Source organism: Gavialis gangeticus, unplaced genomic scaffold, assembly GCF_001723915.1.
Source record: "Gavialis gangeticus isolate Ggan-Ray unplaced genomic scaffold, GavGan_comp1, whole genome shotgun sequence".
NCBI lineage: Eukaryota > Metazoa > Chordata > Crocodylia > Gavialidae > Gavialis > Gavialis gangeticus.
Window position 1 is genome coordinate 59,950,153 of NW_017728992.1, and position 14,743 is coordinate 59,964,895.

The 14,743-nt window shown below is 41.0% G+C and overlaps 1 protein-coding gene across 2 annotated transcripts in view; it reads left to right on the forward strand.

The window, feature by feature from the left end:
* The window catches only part of RANBP9 (RAN binding protein 9), a 75,143-nt gene that overhangs the window by 40,002 nt on the left and 20,398 nt on the right, over positions 1–14,743 (forward strand). For both annotated transcript variants that reach the window (XM_019523128.1, XM_019523122.1), the window contains exons 4-7: positions 7,807–7,974; positions 10,897–10,919; positions 12,311–12,495; positions 14,181–14,293. In XM_019523128.1, the coding sequence (XP_019378673.1) occupies positions 7,807–7,974; positions 10,897–10,919; positions 12,311–12,495; positions 14,181–14,293 (489 nt within the window). The remainder of the gene's footprint in view (positions 1–7,806; positions 7,975–10,896; positions 10,920–12,310; positions 12,496–14,180; positions 14,294–14,743) is intronic.

Genomic DNA, 14,743 nt, shown 5'->3' on the forward strand with positions numbered 1-14,743 from the left:
TAAAAAAAAAAAAAAAAAACCTGAAAGACCAAATGAATTTGGCTATTTCAGCTCTTATTGGCCCTTAAAATCGTTCTTTTTGGACTCTTTTATTGTTAGTGTAAAAAAGTTGAGGTTGAGATTTTAAATGTTTACAGGTTGGTGAAATATTTTCTTCCAGTAAGCTTAATTGCTTAGGGCAGTAATACCTGTAGCACTTATTGTCTGTGCTGTCAAATATATGCCTTAATATATGGACACTTCAGATAAATTATGGGTATTGTGGGAAACACAGCTTCCAGAAATTCATACTCTTGCCTAAAATGTTGTGTTAAAGAAACCAGCAGTGTAAGCAGGAACATTCTTATCACTAAAATAATTTTTCTTTGGGTAGGGCTGGGATTGCTTCTCATTTAAGTATGCATAAGGAATTGAGAACTTCAAAAGATATAAGCTTAGATTTGAACTTGGTTAATATTAACCAAATGTAAATAGTAAACTGGTATATGGTATCTTTAGCATCTGGTTTCTCATGCATTCAAACATTTATTTTTCTGTCTAAATTGGCTGCCATATAGTGATATAGTAACAGCAGCTACCAGTTATACTGTTCCTGTTTCTCAAATCAGTGAATTATTAGATGGTATTAAATTCAGATTTTGAAAAATTTTAAGATACATCTGTAACTGCAGAGTTAGCAAAACGCTGTTAATCAGTGCAGGGTTTTGTCAACAGAGTAACTGAGAACAGTAAAATAAAGAAGTGCTGTTATATTTTGGTTCTGGTCATTTTAGTATCTTCAGATGACATGAAAGAAGCCTCTCAGAGAACTGCAATACAAGCTGCTTTTTGTATATTCTTTTTTCTTTATGGTAAAGAGGTAATGGCATATTTAGTATAGGTTTCTTTTATTCAGGATACAGGTGGACTTAGTTGCAAAGCAGTGTAGGGTCATGCTTTTTTGCAGGTTTGAATATCCAGAGAAACATATCCTTGCTGTATCTCTTGCTCTGTTCCTTTGATTGCATTGGTTGATATGGAAGTCTTGATTTCTTCTTAAGACTTCGCTATGGATTGCATCAGACTTACTCATTTTCATTTAGTATAGGTATTGAAGTTGAATTTTAATTTTGTTCAGGTCAGTATAGCCTGTTGCATTATCAGTTTTTGTTACTGAATTTTCTAGTGGACTCAAATGTAGAGGGCATTAGCAACGTTTTAAGATATAATTTAAAACTGAGGCCCACTTTGGGTCGGACACAGCTTCACTTATTAGGTCAGAATTTTTCTTTGAAGCAGCATAGGGGAACTGAATTTTGATACCTGTGGATTTGGCAAGCTTGCCAAGGCCTCTGCTCTTGATGAATGGAACAAATAGTCCTGTGAAACTGGAATGGACTTTCTGGTCAGGGTTATCAAGCATTGGAATAAGCTACCTAGACCAGTTGTGGAATCTCCATCTCAGGAAGTTTTCAAGAGCAGGTTACATAGACACTTGGCTGGGATGGTTTTAGTCAGGAATGATCCTGTCTTGAGCAGGGGGCTGGACTTTATGATCTTGTTAAGGTCCCTTACAGCTAGCTCTACTTTTCTATGATCATTTGGTGCCAAGTGAAGGTTAGGAAGGTGATAGTGATGCCTCAGTAGCAGGTATCTTGCATCCTGCTTTATCTCACTTCCTTTTTTTGCTGCCAAATCCTTGACCTCCTGTTTCATAAAAGATTGCTTGTGCAAATTATTGACAGGGTCTGGGGAGAATCTGTTCTTGCCTCTTTGGAGAATATAGTCTGCCTTGCAGAAGATGTCCTTGCCTCTTTCTGGTTTCTAAATGAGAAACTGAAGGCTGCTCCAGACTTAAAATCTAAAGTGTTCTTTTTTTTCCCCCTCCTTACACTTTTTCTTCAAGCAACTAAAGAAACAAAGCTCTCAGCACAAGAGGGGTACGTAAGAGTTGCAACAGATTTGACATTTTTACATCTTTACAATGCAAGTACAGTAATAACAATTCTCACAGATTATCACCTACCACCTACTACCAATATAATGATTTATATAAGTGAAAATAATGTTCAGTAATATTAGTATTTAAATAATCTGGCTCAAGACTTGGCATACTGACTGGTGAAACTTTGGCCCCGGTATAAGTCAGGAATGGAATCCAACTAAGTGCTTCTCAACTTTTTTAGACTCAAGGCACCTCTCAGAAAATGCCAGCTCTTAGTTTTCACTCATTTTTTTTTGACTACATAAAAAAACCTGAACTACTTTTTTCTGTTGCAAAAAATTCAGAAAGACCACAACAATTTAGAATGCTCTTTACATTTTGGGTTCCTATTTGAAATCTCTGGGTTTATCTTGTGAATCATGTTTGCACACTTAAGTGTGTTAACATTTCATGGCACCCCATGGCAACCTTGAAAGGATCTCCAGGCACCCCAGGGTGCCATGGTATTCTGGTTGCGGATCACTGATATAACCTGATGAGACAATTTTCTCCATCACCAGAATTTGCCATATTTTAGTATATCAGTTTCAGGGATGGGTTCCTTCTCACTTGAGCAATACATAGTTTAGTAGATAACACAAAAGATGCCAGCTTTTCATTCCACACAAAGTAAATCTTGCAGAAGCATTCAGTGGACAAAGCAGCAGATGCAAAGGGATATTTCCACCCAGCCCATTAGTTACTATTCTGTTCAACCCCTGCCCCCCTTCCTCCCTGGAATATTAGGACCTCTGGGCACAATTACCACATATGAAAAAGGGAGCCTCTTTCTCTATAGCATCTCCAACATGTTGTGTATCACCCTTTAAAAAAAAACTGTAGAATGCTTCATAACTATTTGCTTTCCATAAAATATGTATAGATAATGAATAACCAGCTTCCAAATTTTGCTCCATTGCTGCATCTCAGTTTATTTCCCCAGGTTTCTTTCCCAACCTGCATTTGCTTAGTCTTACTATCCATATCTTTCTCTCTGAAAATTGTGTACATCTTCATGATGAGGCCTTTCTTTTGAGTACACATATGCCAGTTAGTTCCTCAGAGGGTTAAGTACTCTAGTAAGGACATGGTATTTATTTCAATAGACACATTTCTTGTTGGTTTTTCACTAGAGTAGAAATACCAGAATGTGTGAAGGGGGCCAGCCTTTTCTTTTACTACCAGTTGTAACCGAGACAAGTGTCTTGGGCACTTGGTGGGTGGGGAGGCTCCAGTAGCAAGTCCCACAGTTCATCTTACCAGTGGTAATTTAGACTCCTTGGAGTCTTTAGTTCGGCTCTGAACTCTGTAAGGTATTCTTCACAGTAGCTCTTAACCTGTTCACTGATTGTTGTACATGAGTGAGTTCCAATACTGATCTTTTCCAGGTTATTCTGGAGGGACTTAAAGCTTCCACAGCTAACAGTTGTGTCTTAAAAGACTTTTGGTTTCTATTAAGAACTTCCACAATTCTTATATTTCAGACTGTTGCAAGTACTCTGAATTACCCTGGAATAGTTGGGGTCATTCTGGTAGATAGATTTGCATACTATTTGCTGCAAGTTCAGATATTCATTTATTAGCAAATTACAGTTTAAAATGTGCCTTGAGGGCACCACATCCCTATAGATGATTAGGAGCCACTACCTTAAAAGTTAAATCTACTTGATGTGAATATTTAGGGGTATACTGCTTGTACCATTGATCTGACCGGGGTGGACAACCTTTGGCCTGTAGGCCAAATGTCAAGGCTCTGGGAGCCACATCTGTCCTGTAGTGCTCCCCACAGGTCAGGAAATTTGGCAGCAGGGAAGCAGTGGCAGTTAATATTGCCACTTCTACATGCTATGCAGTGGGTTGGATCTGGGCCCTGTCCCCTGCCGTTCATGGCCACATCAAGGCTGAGCTGCACCCTACTCCCTCTGCAGCTGGGTTAGGATGGGGTCGCACCCCTTTCTTGCTGCAGGGACTGGCCACATTCTTCCCTCTGTGCAGCTTATTTGGGACCAGGCCATACCCCTTTCCCTCCCATGCAGCTGGGTTGGGGCTGGGTCATGTCCCTTCCTACCACAAGGGAAATGACCCCTCTTCTCCATGGCTAAAGCAGCACCAAGCCCCCTTCCCCCATGGGCCTGGTTTGGATCTGAACTGCCTCCTACTCCCCTCTGCACAGCCTGATAGGGCCCTGCCAAGCCTGCCTCATTTGCTGGATCAGGACCACCAGCCTGATCTGGCCTGTGGAGGGACTGGAACTGCCCACCTGACCCACCTAGCAAAAAGGTTGAACACCACTGGTCTATACAGCCTGCAATATAAGTAGCTATAACTGTAGCCAGGCTTATATTTTGAGATCTAGACTGAAGACTGACCCTCTTTATGTGATGATCAGGGTTCCTGGTTTTCCCTGATTTATATATTTTCTCAATTAAATAATGAGAATTCTCAATTAAAATTCCAAAAATCCATGATTAAGACCCCCACATCCCTGCTGGTGCCCCCACAGTCCCCTAGCTATGCTGGTGACCCTGTCCCCCCCCAACCCTGCTGGAGGGGGCCCCAGGGTACTTGGGGAACTGCAATACAAGCTGCTGTGGACCTGGCTGCTCAGCCCCCTGCACCTGGTAAGAGGCTGCAGCTGCTGCAGTAGAGCAGCTCCACCCTGCTGCCTGCTGTGGGCTTGAGTGGGGGAGACTTGCTCCCCATGGGACATGGGGGACCTGTGCCCCCTCCCCAAATCTAAGCATGGGACAGGCTGTGCACTTGGGCAGGGGGGGTGGAGCTGGCTCCCCAGCACTGCACTTGCTTCCTGGGGGAAAGAGGGGAGCTATGCCCCCAGATCTGTGTGCAAGGCAGGGGTGGGCATAGGCTCAGGCTCCCCACCCCCTTGCTGCCCTAACTTGGGGCCTCCATAGCCCAACAGGCATGACCCAACCCAGCAGGGAACAGTGGGGTAGCGTGAAGAAGCTGCTTGTTGCTGCGAGCTCTGCGCTGCGCTGGCAACATGCCCCCTGTGCGCATGGTTGCAGTAAGGGCAGCGGCACAGAGTTGTACCGATCATAGCTGCTGTGCATCCAGGGGGCACACTGCCAGGGCAGCAAGGAGCTTGCAGCAACAAGCAGTGCGGCCCGGCTATTCCCTGCTGCACCAGGTCACGCCTGCTGGACTAGAGCCTGCAGCCTGCACCTACCCCCCACAGGAGCTCAATTTCCCCCTTCCCCCCACCTACCTACCTGCAGAAGCTGCACTCTAGGGATGTGCAAAACAGCTGTGTTTCAGTTTGGTTTCAGATTTGTGTGTTTCAGATCACTGTCTTGTTTCGTTTCAGTCGAATCTGTTTCAGAGATTCGTCTCCACTGAATCTCCTCTGAATCTGTTTCCAACGGGCTGCAAGCTTCGCCCAGCCCTACTGCCCAGCCAGGCGGGGCTTGGAGCCCCAGCGGGGAGCGGGGCGGGGCTGTGAATAGGGGGAGGTGGAGGGCTGCTGCCCTCCGTGCAGGCGAGGAGACCCCTGTGAAGATCTCTGATCCCTGTCACTCCAAGTCAGGGGGCAGGGAAGCAGCACACAGTGACAAGCAAGCCTGCAGGTCCCTGCTGCACAACTCCGCTCTGTAGGGAGCGGAGATCTGTGCCGGGGGTCTCCTCGGTGCTGCTGCCTGCTCTACGCTGCCCCGGATCTCTGCTTCCTGCGGAGCCAGGTTGTATGGCAGGGACCAGCCCTGCCCTGTTGTACGAGCTGGCTCCGCAGGGAGCAGAGATCCATGCTGGGGGTTTTCTCGTTGCCAGTGCCTGCCCCAGATCTCTGCTCCCTGAGGAACCAGGTCACATGGCAGGGGCCAGCACTGCCCTGCCATGACCTGGCTCTGCAGGGAGCAGAGATCTGCACTGGGGGTCTCCTCACAGCTGCTGTCTGCCCTGTCCAGTCCCGCATTGCCGGGACAGCATGGGGCGGCCAGTGGCAATGAGGAGACCCCCAACACAGATCTCTGCTCCCTGCAGAGCTGAGTTGCACAGCAGCGTACAGCTGTTTTCCTGCAAGCCTGGCTCCGAAACTCCAAAATTTCCCCAAATGTTTCAGATGCCTCGTTTCATTTCGGAGATGTTTTGAAGCCTTCCATTGTGATTCGGAAATACCTCTGAAACAAAACAGCTGCCGAAATTTTGCACGGTCCTGCTGCTCTCCAGACAGACAAGCCTTGTGCATCTACATCACATGGCGCCCCGTGCCTGACCAGCCTCCTCCCATTCCCTCCCAGCTTCCTGCAGGCTGGAGCTCTGCCAGCTTGCAGAGGGCTCGTTGCAAAACTGCAAAATCTGTGTGCTTCTCTGGTAAAATGAGAAATCTCTGGTAAAATAAGTATAATAGTAAATGAAGTCTTTAGAATATACTTACTATGTTGTAAGTAGTCTTTCAATCTGTTTCCTGGAGCTCAGTTCATCTGTTTACACAACAGTTCTTTGGTGTATCTAGCTGTGATAGAGCGAGTACTCGGTGTTCTTACATATGATGTTTAGTATGGTAATAATTTTAAAATACCTGAAAACAGAGGGAAACAGTCCTTAGTTCTCTTCCTCATTTAAAAGTTTTTTGGTCTGCTTTCCCAAAATGGGGAGCTCTTACAATAATAAAAGGAAGACAGAGTGTTTTTCCCAAATAGTTTAACTGGTTCTTCAATTATATTGTTTGGGTTCTAATTATGTAAAATAGAGGTAGGATGGATTGGGTTTAGGACCCCTTGTACAATCTTCCACAAGACATTTAGATCTGTTAAGGTGCATATATGGTGCCTGAAGGTCACTCCTTTCCTAAGCATTAGTACTGAAACAGATCATGAGGATATTGAAACAGATAATCTCCTCAAACTGCAAGTGTTTAGTAAATAATCTCCTTTTAAAAGAAAGAAGAAAATTTAACTATGTGAAGCTGCAGCTTCTCTAAATGTAGAATTAGGTCCTTATTTGAGTATATTTTGATTACCCAATGGTGGTGACTTTCCCTGGGTTAACTTCTGGATCTTCAGTTCTTTGGGGTAAAAAGACTAGTAATACCGTAATCCAGGAGTATTAGATGTGGCTTCACAGACCAAATCTAGCCTGCAAGCCATGTCATCTGCACCTGGAAATTCAGGAATGGGGTGACTAGTGGAGGCCTTGGAAATTTGGGTGTGCGGTGAGCAGTGGCAGCATTAATTTCCATTGCTCCTTGAGGCAACACTTCTACATGGTGTTAACATTGCTGTCAGTTGCCCCACCACTAAATTCCAGGGCATGGACCCCATGAGAGACTAATTTTGGAGTGGCATCGCTAATTTTCATAATGCCCTGAGGCAGCAGAAAGGCTCAGATGCTTCTGGAGGCTAACGATGTCTCCAGTCACCTCACTGCTGGAGCCAGGTCTGATCTTGCCCTCGAGCCCTGCAGTCCAGATCTGACCTAGTGGGCATAACAAGTTTTGATAGCCCTGTTCTAGTCTAAAAGCTTGGTTGCTATGCGGGGAAAGCACTTCTTGTTGCTGAACAGCAGCTAAGGATGGTCAGGGGCAAGAAGTGACTTTCTCTACTGATAAGTCTGGTTCCTTAGCCAGTATGATTGGCACCATGACCTGCAGCTCCAAGAATAGGTTTTTCAAGTGTGTTTGATGGCATTCAAAGGAACCCTCACCACTTTGAGGTATATCAAACCTGCAGGTAGGTTTTTGAAATTAAGAAAGCTGATGCAAATAAGCAGTAGTAATCAACTTATTCAAAACTGGATTTGGAAAAGTACACAGAAAAAATAACCTTTTCCCACCCCATTATCTTGTAGTAGAAACAAATATATTTAAACCTTTATATGTCTTGTTTTAGGTTGGGATAAACATTCATATGGTTACCATGGAGATGATGGACATTCATTTTGTTCGTCTGGAACGGGACAACCCTATGGCCCGACGTTCACAACTGGTGATGTCATTGGTTGTTGTGTAAACCTTATCAACAATACCTGCTTCTACACGAAAAATGGACACAGTTTGGGTATGGAGAAAAGTCATAGCTAACAATAGTCTAGAGCTTAACTGCAAGGTTAGGGGAAAAAATGAAAAGCATATTAGTAGAACTACATTAAGTGTATGCTCCTTTGTCCCAGAGGTGTATACCAAATCATGGTTACTAAAACAGGTTTGACAGAATCTTCTGAGGCCTTCAGTGTAAGGTAATTATTTTCCTCAGTTATGGCATTAAGCTTAGTTTTTTCCTTTAATAATACTGCATAACTGTAAACCTGTTAGCAAATCTGAGCTTTGCAACCAAAAGGAATTCAGAGAATTTATTTGTAATTTAGTGCTCCTTAGTGGAGAATTGCTACATCAGCCTCCTTAAATCAAAGGAGCTTTATCTTAAACATCCCTTTGATCCAGTGGCCCAGGAAAAGTGTGAATGTCTCTAGTCCAGACCTCCAGCCTTTTGGAGGTGGAACAGAGCTATGAGCGAGTTAAGTAGACCAGGGGTGGCCAAACTACAGCATGGGTGCTGCAGGTGGCAAAGGCATCTCTTGTGTGTGGCACATAATGGATCCAGGAGGGGACAGGCAGCTCCATGACAGATAAGGCAGGGAGGGGAAAAAGAGATCAGGCAGAGAGTAAAAAACATCTCACAGATTGGGCAGGGTGTAAAAAAAGAGCAGAAGACAGTGCTAGGGAAGAATACTGAAGTGACATTTGGGATGCTTAATTTGTGGTATGCCTGTCAAAAAGGTGGGCCCCCACCAGTGAAGGCCAGCTCAAGTTTTGTCAGTTTAACCTTTACTTTAAAATTAGGAACCATGTCTTGTTACCGCACTTTTTACAGAAACTGTGGATGAGAACAGTAGGAAGAAGTGGTATTAATTTGAATTATATTACTCTTCAGATGTAATTATCTGGTGATTCAGGTAGTCACATACACTTCAGTGATCAAATATATATTTTTCTTGTGTGTTTATCTGTATCAGCAGTGAAGTAAAAAAAAAAAAAAAAGTTGTGGCATGGTGAGCAGGTGTTAGAAGTGTTTTTGAGTAGTAAGGGTTAGCACAAAATAAGGCTCAGACAAAGTGTGATGGCTAATGAAGAGTTATGATTTCTGAAGTTGGCTGGAGTAGGATTGGGGGAGAGGAACTTAGACATGAAGATGGGCCTTAAAAACAAAGATGATAAGTTTGGCTAGAGTGATTGTCTCTGAATGTCTGTACAAATGTGTGTAGGGAACTGATTATTTTGGACAGATTAGAAAAGACTGAAGTCAAATATAAAAATTTAGCAAGGTGCATTAACTAAGGTATGTAAGAAAAGGTTAGGACGTGAACTGTTAGTCATAGGCAAAATAATGGATTTTGGATATGATGGGAGGAATTGCCAGTATTTGGTCATATCTGTAAGCTGAAGGATGACCGTAAGGAATCAGGGGCCCCAAATCAAGTGCCTCAGGGACTGAGGATGGGGATGTTAGTGCAATTAGATGAAGAGAAATTAGAAGCTTTATTTTAGCCATTAAATATGCTAGATGACTCTGGTATTAAATAGAGGAGACTAAAAGAGAAAAAAGTGGATTTGAATCATCATCATAGACTGACTAGAAAAAAGTTTAAAAAAATAAATAAAACCAAAACCCTCTCAACTTTAGGAGAAGGAAGTTATGAAATACTTCTCAACTGTCAAATAAGGATTTTTACTTCCCAAAATCTATTTGTAGAGGTTTTTTAACTTACATTTTCTCTAAAATGTGTTTAGAGCTCTGGAAATGTATAGAGATCAGATTTTTCTCTAAACTTGAGCTTTGATTGCAAAATGATCTTTTTGGTTCTTTAGGTTATCAGCTGCTCATGGGTATAAAACTAGGTATCAAGATGACTGGTATAAATTTACCATACTTCAAAACAAAAATAGTTTGAATTGGTTCTAGTTAATTTTCAGCAATACTTCTGTGAATTTTGTAGAAGAACATCACTCGCATAGAATTACTACTTCTGCTTTATTCTTGCAAGCAAGAAAAGTAATGCCATGTGTTGCCCATAATCTTTGGAGTAAAACTTGAGTGTCTCAATATTATAACATGCAGATCACAAAATCTCTTATGAAAATATTATGTTACATTTCTCCATGTAATTCAAGGAATTCAGTTACAGTATTCAAACTTGATTGATTTAAGATAAGCTCTTAAATCTATACTTTGGCTTTTGTAAACTGTGGTCAGAATCCAACTGCATACATTTTAAGTTTGAAAGGTTTGGCCTTAATAATACTATATATGACTTCTTTAACCTTTTTGAAAATGTGTACCATAATTCCCTGTTACCTTTTTTCTCTTTGACAGATAGTGACCTTTTTGTCTTCTCTTATCAATTACACAACCTGGTTGTTTGCAGACATATATGCTAAGTTCTGAGACTGCTCTGGTGACTTCTGTTTACCTATACTAGTGGTGCCCAACCCTTTTGCCCAGCAAGCCGAATTGACAGTACCCAGTCTGTCTGGGCCAGATTTAGCTGGTATTCCCAATCCAGCACCCAGGCAAGCCCAGCTACCTACCATCTGGCTGTGTGGAGGGGGTTGGGAGCCCCACCACAGCCCCAGAAGGGAAAGGAGCTTCCAGAACCATGGGGAGCCCCGCAGGCCAGATACGACGGCCCTGCGGGCCACATCTATCCCATGGGCCAGAGGCTGAGCACTCCTGACTTGTATAGATAATTGTTAGAGAAGCTTAGATCTTAAAATCTAATGTTCTTGCTGTTAAATAATGTAGTTATTATAGTCCTATTTGATCCAAGTCCACAGTTTTAAAATTCTTAAATTTTGATTTAAGTGAATTGTAAATGAGAATCAAAGTTCTAGGAAGCTTCTTGTTCAGCATGCTTTTTTTCCTGTGTGTGTTTTAATAAAAAATTGATTAAATTAATTTTTGATGTGTTTCTGTTCATTACAGGTATTGCTTTCACAGATCTACCGGTAAGATGAGTTGATTTTTTTTTTTCAAATAAGAAGTCAGATTTTCTACCTGCTATAAATGTAAAATAACTGCTTGTTTTGCTTAGAAACGTATGCTACAACATTCTTATGCATATAACTAATATTTCTAGTGTTCAGTTTCAATATAGTTGATAAGCATCAATGAAACAGACCAGATGCTCATACAAAAAAAAAAAAGCAAATATACCATTTTCCCCATGTTCTAGTTACAGTATTGATTTGAGGGCACTGTCTTGAGAATTTTGGTCAGTAATTAGAACAAGAATGTATTAAGTGACTTTTAAAATAATGTAAATACACAAGAGGTATGGGTTGTGTGTACAGAGGGAAGACCTATTTAAACACCAACTTTGTGAGTGTAAAATCAACTATGAACTTTGTTCTCTTGGAAGGATTGTGTTTTATAAGAAATGGTGTAAATACAAGTCACATGCAACATTTTTATTCCAAACTCTCTTCCTGTAGGGTTCATTGTATGGCATAAGACATAAATGTAATGATTATTTTAGCAAACTGGAAATGGCTTAACATTGACAGCATACCTGAAGTTCTTGTATCATATTTTAATTGAATATTATTTTATCTAAATTATTTTGTGTGAAGAGATCTTCAACATTATGTATATAAGTATGATCTATTTATTTCACCTTTCCTTATCTTCTCCGTTTTTAGTTAATCTAGGTTTTCAGCTTGGGTAGTGGTATGCTTTGGTTTAGGGAATGACACAGCTGGGTAAGCAGATTTATACTAGCTAGATTAAAACAAATGATTATCACAGTAAGTGAAGATGTACAGCAAAGACCTTGGCATGGCTTGGTAACCAGCGTTCATACACATGGTCTTGTACAGGTCTCACTGAAAAATGTGCTGCCATAATTTTACTTATTATCCATTGTAGCTGAATTAAAATTAGCTGTGGGGTATGTCCAGTTGGGCTGTCAGGTCTATGTAGACATACCCTTTTTGGACTATGATTTAGGTGCACATTCCTGTTGTATGATGTAGTTGTGCCACTGTTTCCAGAAAAAAAACAAAAATTGTGTGTCAAGATTTAATATTTGGCTTGGAAAGTCACATTATAAAATTAAAGCCAAAAATTGTCATGCTTATAAGGCTTTAACTGCATTTAACTGGATTAATTATCACTAAGATTGAGCCTCAGATTGTTTTCACTCCCAGTGGTGTTGCAACCTTGTATTATGTTGAATTGCTATAGGGTACATAAATTTACTTAACCACTGGAAGACCTAGCTGAGAAATTGTTGTTATGCCATTGGTAAGTCATGGGGGGGATGCTGAAAATCAGTGAAGGAGGTAGAGAAATTTGGAATAAATAGAAAAAGTGTTTAATTCTAAATAATCTCTTGCAGCCAAACTTGTACCCTACAGTAGGGCTTCAAACACCGGGCGAAGTTGTAGATGCTAATTTTGGGCAGCATCCATTTGTGTTCGATATTGAAGACTACATGCGAGAATGGAGAACCAAAATTCAGGCTCAAATCGACAGATTTCCTATAGGGGATCGGGAAGGAGAATGGCAGACAATGATTCAGAAGTAAGAATTTGAGGAAGCTTAAAGACTGCACTTGAAATAAAACTTTAATTTATAAATGAGTAAAATATGGGCATACATAAATACAAAATCCCAATTGCATTCAACTTTGGAATAGTTCTTAGATTTGTGTTTTGCATTTAAATTGGAAATTAATTTTTGAGATATAACATGCAAGTGTTTATAGAAACATCACATTTGACCCCCTTGTGGTCTTTGGCATGGCTGCTGATTTGCTGTTAGAAGTATTGATTTACCACATCTTTAGAACGTACATGCTGATGTTTAGTGCCACAGGCCAGGGATCAACAACCTATGGCCCACAGGCTGGATCCAGCCTGTGAAGAGACTGGATCTGACCCATGACAGCTCAGGAAATCAGCAGCAGAAAAAGTGTACCCAGGGTGCAACCCCTCTCTTTTTCCATCTGTTCCCTCCGCAGCATCTGCCGATCGCTAGGGATTTGGGGATGAAGAGGGATGCAGAGATTTGCCACTCATAGTGGAGACTGGGTCACGAGCAGTGGCCCCTGTGGCAAAAGGTTGCCAACCCCTGCTGTAAAGAACTAAGTGACATAATTCTAAGCTAAAAAGCCCCATTTTAATTTAAAAAGATAATATTACTTGGGAGCAGAAGTGTCCGAGTATGTGGAGTTGGATTGTACCTGTATACAGTATTTAAGAGTGGGCACCATCCTCATGATTGAAACGCTTGCCATAGATATTCTTATCAGATTATTTTAATTACCAGGCACATTGGGAGGACTTGTCATCACTACTTTCTGTACCAGTATTCATACTAAAACATTAAAAATTTATAAAAAATTAGGAGTGGATGAGTCAAAGTTCTAGAGGCTTTTCTTCTGTAGGGTCTTGATTCAGAAAAAATTCTATAAAATGTGTATCAGCATCCCTCACTTACAAAATGGATCTACTTGTATTTAAACATGCCTGTCTGCAGGGTCGGGGCCTAGGTTACTGGTACAAATCCCTGCCTACATCAGTTGTGGCTGCTGGTCGTTTGTCTTTGGCGACCTGTCTCAGTTGGCTAGCAGGCTGGCTACCAGTGGACAACTATTGGTGTTTTTAAATACCGTGGCTCTAATAGGCAATTTTAGTACTGAGTAGAGATGAAGTTTTCTCTAAGCCCTCACTTAGTCTTTGTCATGCCAAGTCCAGATGATGGTACAGCTTTGGTACTACTTGAAAAAATTCTCACAACTCTTCATTTTATATCTGTTCAGTAAAAAAGAATACAAGATTTAGCCCCTTGTATTAGTCCATGCATTTAATGAGCAATTAAAATGTATCAATTTAGAGATGCAAATATAATACTGTATTTGATTAAAACTTGGGATATTTGTTAAAAAAAATAATCCATCTGATTCTATAGGAATTTAAAAAATATTTAAAATAGCTTGAAAAAACACAAAATAAAAATCTGAATATCTTCTAAAGGGATCTTTAGCTCTTCTAAAAAGGTATCAATATGTTCTAGCTAAAATATTTTTAAACAAACATTTGTCAATTGCAAAGAGAATTCTAGATATATTCTATTACTAGCAGTTTTAAAAAGCCTGGGGATTTGTTCATTCAGGGTTTTTGAAATTGAAAAGTATCTTACTCATATCATGCTCTAAGTGATATGTTTTCTTTTAAGTGGTTGATTCTTTTTTCTTTTCTTTTCAGAATGGTTTCATCTTACTTAGTTCATCATGGGTATTGTGCAACAGCAGAGGCTTTTGCCAGATCTACAGACCAGACTGTATTAGAAGAATTAGCTTCTATTAAAAATAGACAAAGTAAGGCTGTGAAGTATATTGTGTGCTTTTTTTTAAGTGGCCAAACTTAAAATTCTTCTTTTAACCATGGTGAAATGTTAATGTAACCTATGAAACTTTAGTGGCATTTCCTTTCAGCAACTGTATATGTTCATGATTCTGTGCATTAATACACAATTATGGATGTTTGAATTACTGGTTATGATAATCTTGATGGTATTCTATACCGTGTTTACCTGGGTACAAGATTACTGTGAAAGACAACTGCTGAAAAATTAAATTCTATATACAGAACATTTATAAATTTCCATATATGGAATTTAGTTATTGGAGGATTGTCTTAAATTCACCCTCCCATTACTGCAGGTGGTGGGGGAAGAGATGATGGGGGGGGCAGTAATGTGGGAGGTGGTGGGGGACAGTGTGTGGTTAGTATGGGGGGGCAGGCAGTGTGGAGGTGGGGGGGCGGCG